General features: G+C 50.9%; 1 protein-coding gene across 1 annotated transcript in view; it reads right to left on the bottom strand.

Moving 5' to 3' along the window:
• Positions 1-316: 316 nt before the first annotated feature.
• Positions 317-24464, bottom strand: part of Tshz1 (teashirt zinc finger homeobox 1) — a 75923-nt gene continuing 51775 nt past the window's right edge. The window contains exon 3 of the mRNA XM_013026114.1: positions 317-4957. Coding sequence (XP_012881568.1) covers positions 1728-4957 — 3230 coding nt within the window. The 3' untranslated portion in view covers positions 317-1727. The remainder of the gene's footprint in view (positions 4958-24464) is intronic.

The following is a 24464-nucleotide window of genomic DNA, read 5'->3' as shown; positions in this document are numbered from 1 at the left end:
GAGAGGGCACAGAGGTGGTGGCAAGCATTTCTAATTAAGGCAAAGGGATTCTCTGAAGGCAGTAGTGGAGCCCACCGAGGTGGAAAACAGCCATGGCTGATGGCTAAATAGTAACCCTTGGCACCCAGTGGAGGTAAAATTTTTAATTATCACTTTTAAAACTGCAACACTTCTCATCTGAATGAAGCGTGTCAGCACATGGAGGCTAAACGGATGATTCTGAATAGAATTTTTGTTGGTTGATTGCATAAGCAACAGCTCTTGTTGCTGAAATAGCATCTCAAAAGGCCCGCTAATGACGACATGACAATCCGTGTAAATCAAGAACTGCGTGTGGATTTATTTTACATGTGAGAAAACAGTGGATTTTAATTGTGTGAACCAAAATGTACTGTACAATATTAATGACAAACATCAAAATGTATCATTAATAGTGCATTGCTTGCTTTGTTTTTCTTTATTTATTTTTGCCTGATAGTTCCTCTGAGTACATGCATCTGGGAAGATACAGGTGCCCGTAAAATTCCTCTATTTAAATCAAGCTGCAGGAACTAACTTTTATCCAAAAAAGTGTGGTTTTACATTATATACACAGAAATTTAATATAAAATGACAATATAAAAAGTTAAAAGAGAAAGCATACAGCCAGAAGGTACAAAGAAAGTAGGATAGATTAAAATGATACCATTTATAACCTACAGAAGTGCATAAGCTGATGTTGGTAATTTACAAGGAAAGGACTCCAACATTTGCCCCAGATTTTTTTTTCCATTTATCAATGCAGCACGCTATAGAAAGGTCAGCTTGTACCAAAGCTTACATTTGTAAATAACTATAAACCGCAGTATTTTACAGGAACAAAAAAAAACGAAAGAAATAGCATTTTTATACATTTTTTCTTTTTAAATAATAGCTTGCATACTATTTTTTTTTCTTGCCAATAGTGGCATTTTTCAGCATCCAGAGGGTCTGGGCTTAGTGGCAACTGGGGTATTGGTGGTGGTGATTGTTGTTTGTGTTTTTGGTGTTTTGTTTTCTGTTTGAAACGGGTGCAGGTGTGGACTGCTAACCCCAGGGGTCTTTTTGACAGCGCCATCCTCCAAGGGAGCATGCAAGTCTCCCACACAGACCAGCCTGCATAGAAAAGCTCATCTTTTAATTATTAAATAAGTTTTGTGTCTGACACAGCTTTTGATCTGAATGAAATGCCTTTAAGCCTTTTTATTCTTTTTTTCTCTTTTTGTTGGTTTTTTTTTTTTTTTTTGAGTGAAAGGCACAGAGATGCAATTACAAGTCCTCAAAGGGTTAAATTTGACACTACCAGATTCTATGACCTTTACTGTCATGGCAACTTCCTAAGTTTAGGATGTCTTTTTATCATTGCTATTTGTGTCTTTCTTTACTGAGTAGTATGCCCCACTGTTTCCTACAAAAGATAGCTTAACACCAAGAACAGATGTTGAAAATAAAGGTCAGACTTTGACTCACGGAAGTAAAAAAAAAAAAAAAAAAAAAAGAAGCAAGAAAAGAAAATAACATGCACAGACCCGACAAAGAGCATATAAATATAACTACAAAATATGTGTAAGAAAAACCAAGGTCCAGATAGGCAGGTAGTTCAGCAACCAAGGAAGGGCTGGCGTGGGCGGCTCAGGCTTGGCCTGGTGCGGTTGGAGGGTGACGGGGAGTGAGTGTGCTGTCCAGCGGGCCCGTGCACAGCGGGGACATTACTGCTTCTCCAGCTCGGTCACGTAGATCAGGTGATCCTCTGGAGACTTGCCGTGCGTCTTGCTGAGGTGCAGTTTGACTGCGTGCTTGCTGGCAAAAGTCCGGTTACAGAGTTTGCATTGGAATGTGGAGCCTAAGTCTTCCTCGGCCGCCCCCAGGGGGCCCAATGTCTTGTTGGCCAGGGCTTTGGAGACGCTCTGCTGCTCCTGAATCTGACTGAGCGGCAGCTTGGAGAGGTCCTTGAGGCTGAAGCCCAGGTGAGTCTCAAGATGGCTGATGTATGTAGAAGCAGTTCTGAATTGAGAGGCACAATCGTTGCAAAAGAAAACAGGATGCCCTGTGTCGAGGTTCTTGAGGAATTTCGTTCCTCCTGTCCTCCGCAGCTGGTACTTCACATTGGCCAGCCAGTGGCTGATGGTGGTCATGGAGAGGCCGGTGAACTTGGAGATGTGCACCCGCTCCTGCGGGCCCAGGTCCGACATGATGTACTTGCCCTCCGCCGTCTCCCGCAGGCTGGAGGCGAACTGGGCCTGCAGGATGAGCAGGTGCTGCGGGTTCCAGTTGGACTGGCGTCCTTTCCTCTTGTGGACAGGGGACAGCTCATCCAGCGCCTCCTCGAAGCTGCTGCCATCGGCATCCGACTTCTCCGAGACCGTGGAGGGCGTGGAGGACTTGGGGGTGAGGCGGCCCGTGAGGTTCTTCACCATGTCGGAGATGTCCATGAGCGCGCTCTCCCGCAGCGGCGACGCCACGGGCTCGGCCATGCCGGAGACCAGGGGCTTGTTCTTGGACTTGGTCAAGTCTATGGGCTGGTCGCTGTTCTCGTAGTAGTAGCGGTCGATGGGGTCGCTCTGCTTTCCCGGGGTGCTGGGGTACACGGGCTTGTCCAGCATGCTGTTGCTGATTTTATACAGCATGGCCAGCGGGTCCAGGGAGGGGTTCACGGGCTTGGAGACCTTGCCCAGGTGGGTGTTCATGATGGACTGCAGCGCACTGAGTGGATTGATGAAGGAAGGTTCTGGCGAGTGGTCCGTGATGATGCCCAGGTTGCTGCAGCCGTTGGTGACCTTGGCTTTGAGAGGCTCTGTGCCGTTTGGGGTGTGGGCGTCCGCCGGACCCTCCTTTTTGGCCTTCTCCGTCTCGGCATCCAGGCCCTTCTTCTGTGGCTTGCTGCCGGTCTCCTCTGACTTGGGGAAATCTTTGTTCTCCTTTGCCCCCGGGGAGGCAGCCTTGGCCGGGGACCCCTTCTCCTTCTCGGCTGGCCTCTCCTCCTTCTTGACGCTGACCTTGCCCGTGACCTTCTCCACCAGCTCCTCCATGGCAGACACGTTGCTCTTGTGCGGAGGCGGGGTGAGGCTCCCCGGGGAGGGCAGGAGGGCGCTGTGCTCGGCGGAGGACAGTGCCTTCACGCCGCTGGCGTAGGACGGCTGCACCTGCACGCTCTGCACGGCCGCCGGCAGAGGTTTTACCGTGCCCGGCAGCTGGTAGGCCGCGTGGATGCTAGGGTAGCCACCCCACGAGGGCGCGCCGTTCTGGGCCTTGCTGATGGCCGTGGACACCGTGTTCTCCAGGGACTTCAGAATGTCCACGCCCCCCTTGGGGCTGTCATCCAGGTCCTCCTCGCGCAGGTACTGGTAGAGGGCCGTCGTGGGCTCAAACTTCTCCGAGCCTTCCTCGCTCTCCTCCTTGATCTTCCTCTCTGGGTCTCCCCCCGCCGCCGGCACCTTCTCCTTCTCCTTGTCCGGCTCTTTCTTTTCTTCCGGAGCCATGGAGCCGGTGGGGGAGTCGGGTTGCTTCTTGATGCCGGAGGCTGGCAGCCGGGTGTGAGTGGTGGGGGGCAGGGGTATGGACTGGATCTTCTCCTCCACCACGGGGTCCAGCACCAGCTGCTTCCCTTTCTTGGAGGCGGAGGTGGTCACCTTCAAGAAGTGGCCGGTGACCATCATGTGGGCCGTGAGCTGCTGCAAGGTATCATGGGAGCTGCCACACTCCATGCACTTGAGGATCTGAGCTTTGCGGGCTTCGAACTGCCACGTGTAACTAGCCCCGTTCTGGTAGCCGTAGCGGTTGTTGGGCGTGACGTACGGGTTTGCCGCTTTCTGGTCCTTGGCCGCGTCTCCCAGCGCCGCCTCGGAGGCCACCCCCACTGGCTCCGGGGAGCAAGGAGACCCCAGGTCCTGAAGTGCTCGCTTCTTGGTTGAAGGGACCAGCTTGGTGATGGCTGGCACTGGCTCTTTCAGAGGCACTTTCTGGTAATGCTTTGTTTTGATCATGTGGACGCTCAGGTCCTGCAGGGACTCGAAGGAGTGTCCGCAGTACATGCACTTCAGCACCTTCTGCGCGTCCTCCTTGCCCTCCATCTCCATCAGGGAGCGCTTCCGGGGCTTGGACCAGCGCTTGGTCTTCTCCGACTCCTTGTCCCGGTTGTCGTCCCGGTAGTGGCCCGTCTCATTCATGTGCACCGTCAGTTCCACCAGGGTGTCGTAGGCAGCACTGCAGTCTTTGCACCGGAACTTGCTGGCCCCGGTGAACACCGAGCCGTACAGCTTGTTGTTCTGCCGGTAGAGCTGCACCGTGCTGAACAGGCTGGGCTCCGGCAGCAGCCCGTACGACGAGGTCTGCTGCAGCGTCTTGGCCAGCGCGGCCTGGTGCCAGTCGTACCCAGAGCCGCCGCCGCCGCTGCTGCTGGTGCTGCTGCTGTGGCTGCTGCTGGTGCTGCTGCTGGTGCTGGCGGTCCCGGCCGCCGCCGCCGCCCCTGCCGCGGCCGTGGTGCTGGCAGTGCTGGTGGGGGGCGTGGGGGGCGGAGCGGAGCTCTCCTTCTGGCCAGCATCGCTGTTGCTGGTGGTCGAACTGGACTTCTTTAAATCCAAAGCTAAGCTAGACCAGCAGGACTCCGAGAACAAGTTTGCATACACGGCTTTGATTTGTGCCAAGCTGTCCTGAGGGTACGAGATGCCGTCGGGGCCCTGGGCGTCCTCCTTCTCTTCTCTGGAGGAGGAGTTCTTGAAGTGGGCCAGCTGGTCGCTGTTCTCGCTGAAGGGGGACCCGTAGCCAGCGTCCTGGTTGGTGGCAGTGCTGACGGGAGAGTTCTGGTAGCTCTGGGGCTCTTTGATCTCTGCCTCTTCATTACACGCGAACTGGCTCTCCTGAATGTCCGCGGACAGCCCACCATCCTCCGCGTGCTGCTCATCTATTTCCGCCGCCTTCAATTCCTCCTCGGGAACATAAGCTAGGAGAGAAGAATGAAGCGCAGTGAGCAGGAGTAAATCATCTTCAAGGACGCGGCCTCCCCAGCAGTCAGGTGATCTTTAAAAAGATGTTTTTCAGCCAGGCACCCAGGCACGCGGGCCACCCTGGCCCACTTTGCTGCCGCTGCGCCGAGGAGTAGGGTTTCACGCCCGCTTCTCCGCACAGCAGCCTTACCATGGGGGTCTCCCCCAACCCTTGCCCATTCTCAGAGATGTCAGCTGGCTGGGGGGGCTGGGGACAGAGGCCAAGGAACCCAGCATGCCCCCTGGGACCCCGCCCACAATGGGGATTCTCTCTGCCTTCTGGCTGAATCACCTATTGGTGAGGGCCCAGCCACCAATGCTTACAGCAAAACAGTTGACAGGCAGGATCCTACGGGTTCCATAAATTAACATACTCCAACAATAAAAGCACTTTAGTTTTCACTTTAAAAAAAAAAAGCGACCTAGCATCACCTATCTCCTGTGCAGACAAAGCAGAGTAACTACACCTATGTAGGGCTGTCAGACAAGAGACCAAAGGCCACTGCAATACAACATCCAGCACCGTGTCACTCCGCACAGCCGGAAGGGGAAACGAGCCAAATGTCTGTCAGTGATGACGGCTGATCAGACCCAGCCTCTCCCTGCCACAGAACACCAGTCCGGAGAAAGGGGGAAACATGGCTGCCTGCGTTACACCAGTGCACCGAGTCAAATAAGCCAGCCACAAAAGTCTAAGATCCATGGATCCCTCGCTGCTCCAAGGCAGGTGAGGACTTGGGCAGCAGGTGCTGTTTCCGGGGCTCTCATCAGGAGGGCAGGAAAAGCGTCAGCGTCATGTCAGACCTTTAAGAGGGGACGACCTATCTCAAAACCAAAGGAAGACTGGCTGATGGGTCACCACTCCTAAGTGTATGTCAGCATGGACTCTGACTTCTCTTCCTTGAGAGAACAGACGGACCAATGTTCCATCAGCAATGTGGAAAGTCTGGGGTTAAGGTAGTCTCCAGAAAGCCCCTATTAAAATGCATTGCTATGACCTGAGAGGGGTGTCTCATTAAATACAATCCTTCATTATCACATTATCAGAGCCAGATCCTAAGGGAGCATGGCAGAGATTCTTGAATGCGCAGGAAAACGTGCATTTTCACGGAGCGGTGACAGGAGGGGCAGGGAACACCCTGGTGCCCTGAGGGAGGGCGCCGGGGCAGGTGGAGCGCCAGGAGGCGTCCACACCTGCAAATGAAGGCTCCAGTGAGCACGCTCCGCACACGCAGATTACCTCTGCACACGCACGCACGCACGCACAGACGACCGAATCGGTCACGTGGGGAGGCCTGTCAGCTGAGGCCCTGCGGGCTTTCTGCATGCATGCACTTCTCTCTGCTCTACCTCCGCCGGAAAGCACAGCACAGGCAGGAGCACAGGGGCCTGTGTCCGCGGGGGAACAGACCGGCAGTCCTCCACAAACTCACCGAGGAATTACAGCTCCGTTGATGCTGCATGGCTAGTGCAGAAAAATAATCAACAGTGTGAGACCACAGGCTTTCACGACCTCTGGGTAAGCCTCTCCTACAAAACGTAGCCCTCGCGGAGGTCAACAAGGAGGACCATGAGGCTGCCGCTCATTCCGGGGAACCCCTCTTTGAGAAGTGCTCTGTGAGCTCATCCTCTGCTACGAGTGAGCTCTGTGGGCTCTTCCGAGCCTGGCCTGAGTGACCCAGGCAGGGGACAGGCCACCTCCTCTGTGGGCTCGAGGGAGAACACAGGGCTGCAGTCTGTCCTGGGCAGGGCAGGGCTTGTTTGAAGGTGGACAGTGCCGGGTCTCAGGGGGGTCGGCAGATCTCAGCCTGCAGCACCCCAAGGGGAACCTTCCGGGGCAGGCCTCAGGCAGGCCTGCGCCCTGGGACCACGGAGGCCCCGGCCTCAAGGGCTCGGCCCATGCATCTCCGTTCCCTGTCCTGACAGCTAGCCCCCCACTCCATCTGGCCGGCTTGGCTTCTCCACCCAGGGAGGCCTCGGTTGCTCTGATCTACTCTTCCATGCATCTCTCCCTGCTGGTGACAACGCTCCTTCACAGCCAGGTGTGCCAGGGTCCCCGCAGGGGCCACCAGGCAGTCAGCCTTGCTCAGTAAGGCAGCACCCCCCCCTTCATGGAGGAAACATTCCAAGGCCCTGTGCATGTCTGAAACTGCAGAGCACCAAACCTTGCATTTGCTAGAACACAGGACGTACATACATACTGATTTATAGATCGCACCCAGCAAGAGACTAACAATCGTAATAGCGTAATAAAATAACGACTGTTTTAAATAAAACAAGGGCTCCTGAACACAGGCATGGGGTGCCACAAAGGCTGTGTGATGACAGAGAGGGCCGTGCATGCAGCACAGATACTCTGGACAGAGGGATGCGTCCAGGGAAAGAGCACGGGAGGTTTCCTCTCACCACTCAGAAGAGCATGCTCCTCATGCCTACAAGTTCTTCCTGAAATTCCCCCAACCAATATCTCCAGACTGCATCAGGAGAGCAAAACCATGGATACGGGAGTTCTACCATAAATGGCTCTAGTAGCCCAGGCCTGCTGTCCACTCTGGGAGATGGGAAGACCCTTGACCCCCTAAGCTTAAGTCTGGGGTAGAAATGAAGCAGGTATGACAGCAAGGCCGGGGGTGGGGTCACGTCAGGGGGAGGGAAGTGTCAGTGTGGCCCATGGTGATGGCTGGGTCCAGCCAGCTGGGGGCGGCTCCAGCCTATGTGCTCGCCTCTCTGACTCCTCCATTTGGAGGTGACTTGTCCCCCCCCCCGCCACGACCCACTACCTGGGGCTCTGCGCAGCCCTCCTGCCCTCTCCAGCCCTCGGTATTATAACAACAGCCGTCCACACACCTCACCATTCCAGAGTCCCTCCTAGTGGCCAGGCACTCTGGCCACTCACCCTGAGTGCCAATCTTGGTTCCCCTGCCTGTCCTGGGTGGGCGATCGAACCCCGCCCGCCTCCACCCTCCTGTGTCCATCGCCCGGCCCCTCCCCTGCTCCCACGCAGGCCATGTAGCTGGCCCCAGCGGCCCTCCTTCCGGGGGTCCACTGCATCCAGACACCGCTCACCATCATGCACCGTCTCTCCCGGTCTCTCTAGCAACTCATGCCAGGGGGCAGAGGGAGGAAGGAAAGGGACCGAAGTGATTCTGTGTGAAGAGGGTGGGAAGGCTGCTCTATGCCCGACTCCGTGTTACAACGAGGGCATCAAATACAACCAGAAAAAGCACTGGAGAAATTGAAAGTGTGATGCCCTCCGGCTCAACCATTTCATTTTTGGGAGAGTCATCTAAGGAGATTGTGTGAAATGGGAAATGAAGAAAAAGCTTTATGAGTGACGATGTCCCTTGCAGGGTTACACCACACACAATGCGCCGGCGTGGGACCCCCCACCGGGGCGGTGAGGCTCTTAGAAGCAGCAGTATCATTCACACATCAAAAAGCGGTTGTAGCCAGGCACTGGCAGTGTGTGTCTACAAGCCTGGCTACTCAGGAGGCTAGGACCTAAGGCTCCTGGTTTGAAGCCAGCCCAGGCAGACAAAGCCAAGAGGTTCTCATCTCCAATGAACCAGCGAAGAAAAGGGAAGGTGTGGCTCAAGTGGTCGCACACCAGCCTTAAGCAAAGAAGCCAAGTGAGAACATGAAGTCTCCAGTTCAAACCCCAGGACTGACATAAATAAGTAAATAAATACACAGTGGGCTCTGGGGACACAAGAAAGTCCCTGGATTAAAGGACAGAGGCAGAGCTACGCGGTGGGCTCTGATGGGAAGGGCTATGGTAACAGTGGTTTCTTTAGATAATAAATAGGTTATTTATCATTTGGTGAAGTGACTCTTGAAAAATATCTGTATCTTCAAAATCTTCTCCAAGGTTTTCAGGTGAACGGAGATGAGGCCCCGCCCAGCCTTTCTTCAGGGGCAAACCTGCTGCCACACACAGCTGTCGGCACAGAACAGACCACCCGGACAGACCACTGGGCCCGCAACGTGCCGCACACCATCAGCTCCTCACAGCCACCCGGGCTGCGGGGTGAGCCGGAGAGACTCGGGGCCAGCAGAGATGGGGTAGGACAGATGTCTATCCGTTTTGGCAGGGCCTGTGCTAGCGTGGCCACTGCCCTGGTCCACTACAGAGCAGGGCAGAAGGGAAGGTGTAGACTTGGGTCTGGGAATGCAGCGGACAGCCGAGCCGGTGCACTGCCCGCGCCCCCCACGCACCATAGCCACGGTAACCATGGTAATGATGGTTGTCTTTCAGGGTTTAAGGTGAAAACAACAGCACTACTGTCATCACCACGCCTCACTCAGCGCTTACCTGTGGCCGTGCCTCCCACCCAGTCAACAACGGGAGGGGAGCGTTGGGGCAGGGGCGTGGGGAGGTGAGGGGTCAAAGGGCGGCGGCCTGGTGAGTGGAGCAGTGCCAGAGGCCTGCTGCCCTCCACGCCGAGGGTGACCCGGGCAGCCCTGGAGACACCAGATCTGCTGGCCCTGTGATCTAGAACGTCCGGCTGCCAAAACCAGGGGGAAACCAGTCCCTGCCGTCGCTGAGTCACAGCGTCTACAGGACTGTCATACAGCATCCTGAACGGAAGGAGCCTCTGCTCCACTCGCCAGGTCCTACGGACGTACGGAAGGAACAGGAGGGACACACACACACACACACACGACCCCACGCTGCGGGGTAGAGGCCCACAGACCAGGCCCTTGGAGCCACTACACATACCACTAAATGCCAAATGGACCAACATGTCTGGCCTTTCCTGACAAAAGCCTACCGGGTGTGGACCGCACACGGTGTGGGCCAAAGGGCATCCGGGCCCTGCCCTGCTCCCTTCCCGTCTGCCTACAAGAAAGTTCTGACCGCAGAAAGAAGAGCGTGGGGGAGAAGCTGGGGCCAGGCCCTGGGGAGGGGGCAGGGTGGGAGTTTGGGGCACCTGGATTGTACACTCTGCTTTCATTTGCACACATAACGGAGAGGAAAATGGACATTTCAGAGTCTTTCGTCTTCAGCTCTGCTTGGTGACTGTCTTACAATAAACACCAAACTTAGCTAATAGCTCACCGCCTGGTGAGCCTGTATAATCTTTCCAAATTGCATGTTGATCTATATCAAACTATTTTTTTTAGACTGGCAAACATGATACCCACGAACAGATGGCCATTATATCAAAATACATTTATTCCAAGGGGCCAATCCACAAAAGGGATCACACACACACCTAAGTGATAAGAGTAGAGCTTCAATTAGGTGTAGAATCTTGCAAAACACATTCTTCTTCCAGATTTATAATTGGTCATCTGTAGAGTAACTTCACTTTCACTATGGAGAGAGCAGGGGTTTGATGAAAGTCAGCACATATCAGGAATAAAACGGCAGAGGAAGCAGATAGGGGCAGATATGGCTTTCTTCCTAGTCAGGAAAGAACATCAAAACACAAGCAAGAATTGACTGGGCACTGGTGCTTCATGCCGGTAGCTACTTCAGAGGCAGAGAGCAGGAGGCTTATGCTTCAAGGCCAGCAGAGGCAAAAAGGTTCATGAGACCCTATCTCAATAGAAAAGGCTTGGCATGGTGACACACATCTGTCATCCTTACTATAGTCCAGAGCATCCTGGGCATAAAAGCAAGACCCTGGGGTCTGGAGGCACAGCTCTCAAGGAGGAAGGCCTGCCTAAGGAAGCACAAGGCCCTGAGTTCAAACCCAGGCCTGCCAGACACAAAAACGGAAGGCAAGGCCCTATCTTAAAAATAATCTGAGAGTAAAGGGCTGGGGCAAAACTCAAGCAATGAAGCATCTGCCAGCAAGCACAAAGCCGAGTTCAAACCTGGTACCGCCAAACCAACAGCCAGCAAGACAGCCACTAATTTACTAACACAGTTCTGACATCTTGTGGGAGGAAAGGCTGACACTCATCGGACAAAGCTGATCTGATAGTGACAAAAAATGTTTCTGTCACCTTGGTAAATTGTTGTAGCTTGGAGCCACTCATAAACATATTGGTTTGCTCATGCCTCTGATTTGTAATCAAACTGGCCTTTCCTTAAGCCCAACAGAAGCCATCTTCAAGAACTTCAGGACCTACAAACAGAAAATGACCTAAGGTTTTGTTCTCCCCCATTCCCATTTCAATTAGGAATCCACAGGCAATGGCCCTAACATAAATATAATTTCTTCTTTCTCTCCCTGCCACAGAATTGAATTGAAAATTAAGAAATCAGAAACCTCATTTCAAGACCCTTCCTTGCTCTTCCCATAAGCACTGCAGATATTAATTTTTTGTCTGTACTCTGCAGCCTGTTTCGGCAGAATGGCGCGCTGAGACATTTCCTTCCATTTTCAATGGTGTCCGGAAGAAGAAGGAAGAGGATCCTGAAGAATAGAGGAGTTAAAACAGAGGGTGAAGGGCAGACACGCGCAGACTGAGCTAGCCCCGCCCACGTGCCTACGCCTCATCAGTCATCCAAGAGGCCCCGCCCCCCGGGGAAGCCAAGGACACACGCTTAGCACGCCAGCCCACACGCCAGCCCACATGCAGCGCATGTGCACACACACTTAGCAAGCCAGACCTACGGCTTAGGCTCCGCCCGTGCGTGCTAGCTGTCTGACCACCTGACTCAGGTCACCTGACAGAAGATGGTCAGAAATGCAGAAGAGACTTGCACACCTCTTCAGATGGCAAACGTAACGTGGAAGGAAATGTCACTCTGAGTAAACACATTCATTCTGACAACTCACTGCTATCATGAGGATACCACCAGACCAGGACCCCGGCGGCCTGCCAGGTCCCATGCTCTTTCACAAGTAACGCAAAGTTACAAGACAAAAGGAACTGCTGTGGGCCTCTGTGAGAGTTCTCCAAGCTCCGGACTGAGGGACAGGAGGTGGAGAGGAGAGCTATCACGGCGTCTATCTAACCTGCAAGTTAGGAGGAAGACTGCATCTTAAAATCCAGTGGTTTGGCCAGGTGCTGGTGGCTCATACCTTTAATCCTAGCTACTTAGGAAGCTGAGATCGGAGGAGTGTGGTTCAAAGCCAGTCTGGGCAGGAAAGGCTGTGAGACTCTTAGGTCCAACTAAACAGCAAAAAGCTAGAAGTGGAGGGGTGGCTCCAGTGTCAGAGAGCCAGCTTTGAGCTGGAAAAACTAAGGGACAGCAGCCAGGCTGAGTTCAAGCCTGGCACTGGTACACACACACACACACACACACACAGAATGGCTGATTCTCTGAACATAAACAGGATAAAGAAGATCGACAGAAGCGTCAATCTCGGGTAATCAGGTATGGATTTAAGCAAGTGGCAGGGACACACACACACAGGTGTGGGCAGGAAACCAAGGTTTAGCACCAAGGCCAGGAACGCACCCTGGTCAGATACCAATTATTTAGCCAGGGCTGCAGTACTGTGGCAGTTTCCACGTGACTGTTTCTACACTGGCTGGAAACTAAATTCAAGGTCGCCCAGTACCTGACGTTCTTTCAATAACAATACTGGTGTCTGATTCTGAATGTTACATCTATACGATCATGACAGAAAATATAATTTTTATCAGAATAATTAGGCCTATTTCTTCTACCATTATCAGTGAATTCTCATAATTGCCTTTGAAGATTCCTTCTTCTTTTTTTTTTACCTCGACAAAGAGAGAGACCGAGACAGACAGAGACACGTAAGAACCTCCAAGTTCAACTGAAGTCATTATTTATGATGATCTTTTGTTTTCATTATAAGCTACAATTTTCTAAAACTCTTTAGCTAGATGAATACAAATGTACTGAAATATGGTATGGTATTTGTAGATATTTTTATTTCTAGAAATCAAACTATGAGAAGAAAATATTTCACAAAGGGGATGAATACGATTTCTTTTTAGCACCAAGGTTTTTCAGAGCAAGGCCACTGAATCACAGACAACAAGTCACGCTACTGCGTTCCTCCACACATCCTGCCCCCGCAGCAGGTGGGTGCACCCCGCGCCCCACCCCAGGGAAATCTGATGAATGAGCAAGTTTGAGGACGGTAACTGCAGTATAAAACTCTTCTTTTACAATTCCTCATAGAAATAAGTGACATTTTCCCCCATCACATAAAACAAAGACTCCCAATCATCATTTCTGCTATTTCTTTCTGTGTCCTAACAGCTTTACCATCGTGGCCCACACCCACACCCCTGCAGAGCCTCTCATGCACGACGGGGCAGTGCGGAGTGTGAGAGTGTGAATGTACAGTAGGTCCTGTCACCTGGATCTGTCTCATGAGCCGTGCAGAATCCATCTGAACAAGCCAGTACCAGCAGTCGGACAAGGTCACCAAGCCTTCCCACACACGCACATGTGTGCACGCGTGCGTAGGCATGTGACATCGGCCCTACCATTCCTAAGTGGGGAAGGATCAAGAGGGTCTTAGGGTTCCATTTCAGTTTTACAAAATTAAGTCTTGTTAAGGATTTTGGTCATAAAGTGTGTCTTCGCTGGGGGCCCTGTGAAATCCTGCATGCACTCACACAAGTGGACACAAGGCACCGTACAGACTCCGTGAAGGCCGAGGGTGACACCAGCCAGTGTGCCCCAACGGCCAGCTCTGTAAATACACCTCTACTGCATGGAGAAAAGAATGTTTTCATCTCAAATTGTAACTATACAATGAGGCACAAACATATCGTCAACAAATTAGATAAAAGCTGCATTTCTCAAGTCGCAGCCCCCAAACATCTTTGTTTCTTTAAAGAAAACAAGACTTGCTCATGTCGGCAGTCATTTTAAGGATGGAAATAAGTGACAGCTGTATTTGTTTGGTTTTTTTTTAATGGCTAAATGTAGTAAAGTCCCAAATCCCCCAGAGTCTTTATAACACTGGCTCTGAGCAATTAGGTGTGCATTCTCTCCCCGCTCAACCTGCACCTCGATCTGCACCGCAATTATGCACAAAATAAAGGTGCTTTCCTGAGCCACCCTGTTTTGTATTCCACAGGCTCCTGAAACTCCATGTCGTCACTACATCTACAGGCACAAAAATGTAGGTTGCTTTTGCTAAACAACAATAGAAGAAAGGCTTCTCAAATACACTCACCCAGCAGGTACAACCTGGCTGCTGCAGAGCCTGCTCACCGGACTGAGTGAGCCAGCGCACACCGGTATCTGCTCCCACAAGTGGGAAGTGCCCAGTGGAAGCAGTGCGTGATTCAGCAGAGACCTTCTGCCAACTCCCGAGTCTGGACAGCTGGAATCATTCAGATATCGGCATGAAGTGAAAGGGGCTAGTGACCGAGTGCTTCCACTTCCAACTCTGGTGTAGAAACATGGACGGAAAGGCCATGCGTAGCACTGCCTGTGTGAACGCACAGGTTCACAAGGCCGCTGGGCCACATGGCATGTCTGAGAACTCTCCTGGCCATGGGCCCGGCTCTTGCTCTAGAATGGAGGCGTGTGATCAACAGTACACACAGACTAAGAACCAAGTTCCAATTTAGTAAGCTGTTTAAATGGCAACCGCGATCCACATAAAGTGGCTCAGGAAGTAAAGGGTGTCACATGTCAAGTGCAAGCCACGCCAAGTGGATTCCTTACCAGGACTCAGTAACGAGGAGAATGGAGCCCTCCAGCATGGACTCAGATCACCCTTGCAGGCAGCCATCAGAGGACACAGCGCCTTCCCCCTGCCCTCCCGCCCAGCCTCTCTGGGAATGAAAAGAACAGGTTATTAGCAAAGGTCTGCCAAGTGAAGCAAGGTGTGCAGAGTGGTGCAGAGATTCTATCTCTGAGACTTACTTGCTCTTCTTCCCTGATAAACTATCCACCCCAGCTTCTCATTAGGCTCCCATCACCAAAGGGAGTGGAGAGGAATCCGTCTAGGCCCTCCCCTCTCAGCTCTGTCGAGATGATTTCATTGAAATGTTCATTTTCATCCCTGCTGGCAACATTAGAAGGGAAGTATTTAACCTGTTTCCATTACTTATACAAATTGCCATTATGCGGTAGGACAGATGTTAGAATCACGCCACATAACTAACTTCCGCACATTCTTTATGGGAGAGTAAGGAGAAGGAAGGCGGCTGGATCACATTATCCGGGCTCAATAATGTGCTCGACGCTACCAGATTCATTAACTTTGCACATCAGCCTTGCACTTCCTTTCTGTGTGAAAATTCCCAGGCTGCTTGGATTCATTTAATTTGGAGAGAGGAACCTTTGCCAGTGATGATGTTTTGATCAGGTGCGTTGGGAGAGTGGGGGTGGAGGGTGAGGGGAGGAGGGAGGGACAAAGAGAAAGAACAGGAGGAAGAGGAACACCACCAAGCAGCGATGTTCCCTTCCCAACAGTAATGATGAAAGGGAAGTCAGTCGGAGCCGCCGGTGCTCAAAGATGGCTGTCACTTTGGATAGGCACGGGCACAACTCACCCAGACAGGTGACACTTTGGTAGAGCAAACTCCTGCTGCATTATTGAGTGGGAGCGGATGGGGCTCGGGAAGACTGCGAGCCCGGATGCCTGGGGCGCCCGACACGGCAATTCAGCAGGTGAGTGGATTTCACTCTTCATTTGCATCCTTGAGTGAAGGAAAGCTAAACCTTGCTGACTGCCAAGACTGAGAGCAGCACCACGGCAAAGGTCCGGATCACGCCCTGCAGCTCTCCACGCCTCCTCCTTTCCCGACTGCGACCATGCGCTGCCCAATTAGCAGGTGCTCCCAGTCATTACCTGCGTTGAAAGTTTTCAGCTTGAACAACTAGTTTAGGGACGTTTCTGTTCTGAATGCTTCCCAGACAACCTCACAAACACACCCCCAGGCCGACCAGGGGTGGAATTCTACAGTACAGCGTCGAGGAAATCCTCATTTGTGGACCACAAGAAAAAGAGATCCGTCCCATTGTTTCAGCAAGAGAGCTCTTTTTTTTTTTTTGTCGGTCATGGGGCTTGAACTCTGGGCCTGGGCGCTGTCCCTGTGCTCTTTCAGCTCAAGGCGAGTGCTCTACCACTTGAGCCACAGCACCACTTCCAGGAGAGCTCTTCTGAGACCAGCCAATCCTCCACCGTAACGCCTCCCCCAACTCCCCTGCATCTCCCTTGCCTCCACCTCATCTGGTTCTGTTCCAGCAACCGCTTGGAAAAGAAATGTAGAGCATGCTTCCATCAGTGAGGAAAAAGTGGAAAGAAAAGAAAGAAAATTCACGCGAGAAGATTCTAACTCTGCTAAGGGGTGGGCTGTACAGGAGCCTGGGAAAACCAAGCCACAGGCAGGAGAAAGGACATTTGATGTGAGCGATTCTCAAGGCCCTCAGCACTTCCAAAACAAAACCAACAGTGGGCACGCATGAACATCTTTGCAGTAAAAGGGATAAATCGCCCACTGGGATCATCAGAAGCAATTTTTCTAGTGCCAATACTGAAATCTAATCTTGAATAGGAATCAAATGTATTATCTACATGGATAATGACTCTTCTAGAAAGAGGGTTCCCAGGGCTGGGAAAGTAGCTTGCCTTGGTAGAGCACTTGTCTTGCATGCCAGAGGCCCTGGGTTCGATTCCTCAGCACCACATAAGCAAAAAGAAAAAAGCTGGAAGTGGCGCTGTGGCTCAAGTGGTAGAGCGCTAGCCTTGAGCTAAAGAGCTGAGGGACAGCGCCCAGACCCAGAGTTCAGGCCCCACGACCGGACCCCCCAAAAAGAAGAAAGAAAGAGGCTTCCCACAGTACACTAGTAATTGGTTTGGGAGACACCATTACTTTGAAAAAAAGAGAAAAAAAGCCCAATGCACTTGTTTTGGGGAAAACATTTTATACCCACAGAGCATCTTCTCGGCCAGCCTTATGCTTCACATGGACAGGGTTTGAAATGACAATGGCGGGTGCTTTTCTCACTGTTCTTCTGGAGGACAGCCAGGGCTCCGCGCTGACCCGCTTCTCACCATCCCTGACGGGCATCGATCGCTGCCCTCTAGGCTTCCAGATGGGTAAAAGCTGAGGCCCCGAGGTCTGGGGACAAACTCCACAAGCTCAGGGGGTGGCAGAGGCCTTTCCCGCGTGGTTTCCCATCCACCTGGTCGTCCATGGCCGAGCGGGGGCATTTCCACCAGCCGGGCAGATGGCCATGAGTGATTACAAAGCAAGGTCTTTGTCTCCACGAATGCTAGAAAGCTTGGTACAAGGTAGCTCTGCCTCAAAGCTGGGGTCCCAGGTATCCCTGGCAACCCGCTTTCGAGGTGGTCCTGCTGGCAGGACCACCATGGATGGGCGGCCACAGAGACCTGTGGGACTGCAGTGTGTGCACGGCCACGATGTCTGTGGTAGGACTTGGTGTTCCTGCCAGGCTGTCCCCCACACTGGAGCAGATGGACAGTCTCTAGGGTCCCAGGGCTTGGGACAGGGTAATGGTTCAATGGTATCCCATTTGGGATAAGAAACTTCTGGAAACACACAGTGGTGATGGCTACCCGACACTGTGTGGGTCTTTGATGCACCTGTACCAACTGTACCCTAATGGCTATGATGACAAACTTCATGCTGCATATACTTCAGTCCCACCAAAAGAGAGGGGCAAATGAAATTGGTTTCCAACCCTGCCAGCCCCTGGCTCCTTCTGTGGGGCTCCTCCTGCTCCCCATAACACCTGCCTGACCGCTGGGATGGCCCTCAGCCAGTCTTCCGGGACCCTTCCCCCCGGGGGGACCTCTGTGTCACCCAGGAGGAGAGGCTCCTCGCCCACCACCCACTGTCCTGTGTAGGGGACAATGTGGAGCCCTGGCTCCTAGCCGCTACCACAGTGCCTAACAAGTAGGTATCTGGGAAATACTGTCTAGAACAAGGGACTAAAGCATGAGTGAACCCTGACTTAATTCAAAGTGCATCTTCCAGGCGCTGGTGGCTCACACCTGTAATCCCAGCTACTCAGGAGGCTGACATCTGAGGATTGAGGTTCAAAGCCAGCCCAAGCAGGAAAGTCTGTGAGACTCTTATCTCCAATTAACCACCAAAAAGCCAGAAGTGGAGCTGTGGCTCAGGTGGTAGAGCGCCAGCCTTGCGTGCCCAAGCCCGGAGTTCAAACCCAGTACCAGCACAAAAACAAAACTCAAAGTAGATAGATACCAGCTGCTTTCCCCATCCACAACCTAACATTCCACGAGAAGGTCTACCTCGTTATGTTAGAGCAGAAAAAAACACCCATTTCATTCATCTCTACAGTAAAACAATCACTTCAAAATACTTTAAACCCCCCACTCCCAGAATCCCTGCCACCTTGCCCCTCTCTCAGTCAACCTCAAACAGCGCCGCCATCAACCAAACCCAGGTCTTCCCGAGTCCTTAGGGCCCTAATGATTTGACTGTGAACAGGGACAACACATCAGCTGGAATCATAAAGGAGGAAAATGGGGTGGAAAAGGAAAAAACAACCGCTCTGAAATCTTGTCTCTGAAGATCCATCTTTCCTGAGTTGTGCCGCCCGTTAAATCAGTAAGAATATCTGTCAGAGACATCCCGCTACACCATTTGGCGGATGTCAAACCTAAATAAACCAGATCAGAAAACCAGCGAGTGGCAGGAGAGAAATGAGCGGGCCCAGAGCAGCGCAGCCTGGCTGTAGCTCGCATGGTTTGCTTGCTGATTTTTGGGGAGGGGGGGGTGTGGAGGGAAGTCGTGGCAATCAGGGCAGTCATTTGCAGTACTAATGTCCAATTCAGCCTCCTTTCATTCGCCTGATTTAGGTGGTCAGAGTGGTCTCGTAGCCGACACAGGGAAGCTGTGCTGTTTAGCAGGCTCTTTAATGGGAAACTGGCAGTCTTATTTCTTTTCTAGATTTGGTTTGTCACTAGGTCTCCATTACATGCCACTCAGCTTTGATGTCTTTGGACAGGACTGATCAAAAGATGTCATTTGACCTACACAGCATGGCAGAAAGTTGGAGAAGTCTCATAAAGCGACACTCTGGCTGTAAATAAAATGACATTATTATTTCCTCTCTCCTATCATGTAGAAAAGCCAATTATGGTAATGCGCTGCATGTCAATGAAAATACAGCAATCTTTTTGGAGCAGCCACTGCAGACATCAGTACAGCAACCCTCCTTCCTGGGGAAATTTGCCCATTGGAAAATGAAGAGGAAGGAGGTGATAGATGTCTTAAAGACGGTTAATAAAACCCTGGACAGCCAAGAAAAGTGCAAGTCAGCAAAACAATTGGAAGTACAAAATGCAAACTGTTAAGTTTCCAAATTATCTAATAATTTAATCTCCCATGATTTATATTCTGTCACCAAAATGGCCCGTATCATGTCCTGCATGTCTCAGCGTTTGACTGACAGCAAGGGCGATTTATGGGACTAATAAACCCCTTTGTACCCATCACTTCCTGAGGAGCCAACCCCGGGGGAGGGGAAGCACTGACCTTGTCCCTGAGATGCGCTTAGAAGTTACAGTCGGAAGGAGTAGTTCTGTCTGCTCTGGATCTGCAACACAACATGGAAGCGCACGCCACTGTCGTGTTGCTATTGTTTTAGAACACCCATTTTATTCATTCCAGCAATGCAAAATATTCTCCATCTTTCTCTTCCTCAAGCACTTACCAGAACGAAATATGCATACAAATTGCCCTCTCCCCTTTCATGAGCCCAGTGTCCATCTGAAACACATCTGGAGCTCAGGCAGAGACTCAGCTCTGGGGGGAAGGGCACCCTAGAACCCAACACCGCTCACAGCTGCTTCCTCTCCTCTGTCCTCTCCACTCCTAAGGTCTCCCCTGAACTCAAAAGGGCTCGGAGGCATTGCTTAGGATGTGCACCAACTGAACATCACTGGCCCACACTTGTAATCCTAGCTGCTTGGAAGGCTGAGATCAGAGCGCCATGGTTCAAAGACAGCCCAGGCAGGCAAATCTGAGAGTCTCTTATCTCCAGTGAATCAGCAAGACTCCAGAAGTAAGGCATGGCTCAAAAGGTAGAGCACTAGCCTTGAGCAAAAAGCAGCAGAAGACTCTGACTACAAGCCCCAGTACCAGTCAAAAAACATTTTGTTTAAGTTTAAAAAAGTGTGCATCAAGACCCACTCCCGAAGGCCACTCCCAGGCCTCCTGCTCCATAAATCCCACCTCAGATTCTGCTTCTGGTTCTGCTCAGCTTCCAGGGAAGCCTGCCCTGTAGGCCCACACGGCGTGCCCGGGCAGGGCGGGGGTGGGGGGGAGGCGGTGGCCCCATGACCGTCCTGTGGGTCACTCCCTGGCCTCCATCACCCCCTCATTCAGGCCTGGAGAAGGCAGCTTCCATGAGGCCTTTTTGCGACTACGGGCAGAGCCAAGATGCAAGATGAGGTTTCCTCCCAGGAGGAACATTTTAATATTTCAGTAATCATGTGTATATTCATTTCCAGGGAAAGAAAAATAAAATAGAGCCATGCAATCTGCGTCCATTGAAATCAAGGAAATAAGACAATTTGCAGAAATACAACGTCTGCAATAGAAAAACTTTTTGGCTATGTCAGAAAAACATCTCAAATACTCTAATTGTTTGGGTTAATTTTTTTCTCATTATAACAAGTCACTTCTTCACAAACACACATTGCCACCCTGATCTCTCCCTGGCAATTGAATTTTGGTGCACAATACAGTGTACAATAAATTTAGAAATGTCATCGAATTTTAGTAACTAAATAATACCGTCAGGGACTTTGCAAGGGCTGATACCTGTGAGCCTAGAAGTCCCGGAGTCCCCAGGAGGACCCCAGGTAACCCCTGTAGTGGGCCAGGGGTCCAGACCCTGACACCATCAAGGGCAGTCCACAGGTGGCAGCCCAAAGAAAACAAGCTACTGCAGCTCCACCCCAGGCCCGGGCTTCACAGAACATGGCATCTCCACAGGACATCAGACTGCAGCCTGCTCTTCCCCAGAGGCTGTGTTAAGTACTAGGAATTCTACACACACAGTGGAGTTCCGCTTACCCCCACCCCAAAGTGTGTGCGCAGCTTCAAAAGGCCCAAGGCCACAAGAGAAAGAACTCTAAATTCTCATTGTTACCTGCCGGCCCTTCTTCTCCCCACAACCTGTTAATCCATGCATCATCCCGAGGGCTCCTTTGGAGAGCTACTGATCGGGCTTCAGTATTCCCAACCTAGACAGAAAGTCCTGGGACAGGTCCATGTGCCCATTCAACAGCTTGGCCCGAGGACCAGGAGGCCGTGGCCCTGGGCCCAGCCAGACCTCAGCAGTACCAGGTGGTGGGCGGCTCTACCGCTGGGCTGAGGGCTCCATATCCCTCGGCAGACAGTACAGCACTCCAGGTGCTAAAAGCCAGCACTCCTGGCCTTCAGCAGGGATTTCCCCCAGGTCTCCTGGAACCTCAAACCAAAAGACACAGGCTAGTGCTTTTGTAAAGCAAATTTGAGTTGTTTTATTCCAGTACTGGGCCTTGAACTTGGGGCCTGGGTGCTGTCCTTTAGCTTTTTCACTCAAGATGAAAAACCACTTGAGCCACAGCCCCACTTCCATTGTGTGTGTGTGTGTGTGCGTGTGTATGTGTGTGTGTGTCTGTCTGTCTGTCTGTGTGTATAATTAATTGGAGATAAGAGTCTCCCAGACTTTCCTGCCTGGGCTAGCATCGAACCATGATCTTCAGAGAAGCTAGGATCACAGGCAGGAGCCATGGGTACCCAGCTTCACAGTCCTGAGTATGAATGCATCTCCTCTAGCATGAGAAGAGGCATACTGGAGAGAAATGGATTTCTTTTCTGGTATGTCATTCCCTACCCCAATATTAAATTTTATGTGGAGAATCGAGGAATTTAAAAGTTTCACATTTTGGGGTAATAAAAAAGAAATACAATATCCTGTTGCTATGGCCCGTGTCACTGCACGCAGGAGAGAAAACGGCTCTCCTTAGCTATGCTTTGAAATACGACCTGCGACGTCATTTAATTTTTGAAAACCCTGAGGTCATGTAACACACTTTCTCTGTCATTTGTAAGTACATTAACTCGGAGGCCATACAACGGTGAAATTATGATAATGACCCGCCAAGGCGGGTCAGGCAGCCAGCGCGGTTCACGTTAGCCTCAAACAACCATCAGAACACAGCCCAAATCAGACCCGACAGCCGGGAAGGAGAGCTGACTCTCCCAACACGCCGGAGGACGGGCACGGGATCTCCCTCCACGGCGAGCACCAGCAGAGACAAATCCCTCTCATTAAAAGAAGAAAAAATTGCTGCTTTAAAAATCACAGACGCAGAGTTGAAAGGGAAGGAAGAGGTCAAAGTCGGCTTCCTTCCAAAACAGTCCAAGAGGAGTACCAGCAGTAAGCAGTACCACACCGCTTCCTAAGCTGCCCCACCAAACGAAAGACTTTCAAAACAGAAAGCAGCACATTTAATATATCCATTTGAGAAAGAGAAAAGAAAGAAAGAAAGGAAGGAAGGGAGGAAGGAAGGAAGAAAGAAAGAAAGAAAGAAAGAAAGAAAGAAAGAAAGAAAGAAAGAAAGAAAGAAAGAAAGAAAGAAAGAAAGAAAGAAAGAAAGAGAAAGAAAGAAATCCGACTTCTCTGGAGTGTTGAGTTCTTCTGCAAAAAAAAAAAATATCAAAGGAAACAGGAAGTACAAGTTTGTTTTGCTGTGGATAAGACATCTTCCATGGAAGTCTGACTGTGCACTTTAGAAACATAACTAGAGACAACTACCTCATCAATTTCAAAACAGGGACAACGAAAATACTTGCACTTAAGAGTTTAAGAGTAAAACTTTTTAAAGGGCCTTCAGTTACACATGCACTTATTTCCATTAAGATCCTTCCTTTAGAAAGGCTGCTGACCTTGATTTTGAAACAGGTATTCTGCCTCTAATTAGCCTTCAGGAGACCCCGCCAAAGAACCCACCTCCCGGAGCAGACAGGCACCTTGATCTCTGAATAATCTGCTAACTAACTGCCTGTGTTCAGAGTGTAATTCCTCCTAAATAGCCCTCCCCACTTCCCTTCTCTTTTTCTCTACACTAAAAAAGAAAAACAAGAAGAAGAAGAAAGAAATCCTTCAGAATAATAGTTCCTGGGAGAACTCTAAGCACGAGGTTGAAGAACACAAAGGCAGAGAAACACCATCCGAATGCAAAAGTTAACTGAACGGCAGAGATAATTGCCAAGATAATTATTTCGATAGAAGCCGACTGAAAGCTACGTGGTGTATTTTACTGTTCCGTTAAGGGTAAACTATCCATTTCAGACATTTGCAGTTCATACACATGTTTACTGAATGACATTTTGTTTTCAATTTTCTTTGTGGAAAATAATCATAACAAAACCCAAGGCCTTTAAGAGTAGAGCTAGCTAGGTAAGTTGTTAACACATCTTCCTGAGGATTGTATCAGAAACCTGTAACTAAGTGGCTGAAATAATCTCCAGAAGCTGCAGCCCACCGCAGACATACCAGGAAGCACAAAGGACATTTTGAGCTATTCCACCATCGGGATCCGCTTCTGCTCTTTGAGTGACATTGGAATTGGACGGGGTGTAACTACAGTAGCCTTGAGCAAAGATACAATTACAGCCGAGAAGCGTCTTCCAGGCCTGGCTGTGGCTAGATCATGGTATAAATCAACAAGGCTTCGTCAATGTCCTCTGCAGATTGCTCCCTCGCCCCAGATTCAAACCACAGAAATCTTTCAGGATCAGAAACTTAGTCAAAGGTCACTTTGTTTTCCTGGAAGACACAAAAATGACTGGAAGTGATGTGCATAGGTCCCTCAGCTCAGAAAGCCGATTTCCCTCCAAGCTCACCATGGTGTCTGTACAAAATGTTGATACACACCACAACTAACAAAACCCACAATCGCCACCACTTAATTGCCAAGATAGAAATGAAACGTAGACATACTGGGTACGGTGATTGTCTCTTGGCACCATAACAAAAGCAAGCCATTTCCTCCACTGATAAACATGTATTTAAATTCATTTAATTGTATCAAGGGTTAGGAATGCTAACCTTTGCCTACGAGAAAAGAGACTTAGGAAATGCACAGCATGGTGTCACAGGATATACTTGATATTGATAATTCACACAAAATGAAAGGGTACCTCACTCCCAGAGATGGAGGAAGAACAAAGGAGACTGGAGATGATTCAAATGGCAGCCACAGAGGCAGGCACGCAGGCAGGCCCCATGTGCGCAAGACTCTGCACTCCACAGCCCGCTGACTGCAGAAGTAGTAATGTTACATAGCATGACTTAGGCCACATCCTGACCAATGATGTGCCCCTCGCTGTGAAAATGGCACCATATTCAATCCAGCCTTCCAGGAGCCTCATCTCTGAGTAGCAGGACCCTTTTGTGGCCCCCACACACTATCGAGGTTGCAAGAGAAAACTTCCAGGGGAAGCCATGAAGCTGGCCTGGAGTGCCCCTGTTTCAGAAGGCTGAGGGCAGAAGGATGCTGGAGAGACACAGAGTCTGGAGGAGGATGCTGGAGAGATACAAGGTCTGGAGAAGGATGCTAGAGAGACATC

Source organism: Dipodomys ordii, unplaced genomic scaffold, assembly GCF_000151885.1.
Source record: "Dipodomys ordii isolate 6190 unplaced genomic scaffold, Dord_2.0 Scaffold91, whole genome shotgun sequence".
Classification (NCBI taxonomy): domain Eukaryota; kingdom Metazoa; phylum Chordata; class Mammalia; order Rodentia; family Heteromyidae; genus Dipodomys; species Dipodomys ordii.
Note: the sequence above shows the minus strand (reverse complement) of the source record. Positions and strands in the feature narration are given on the sequence as shown.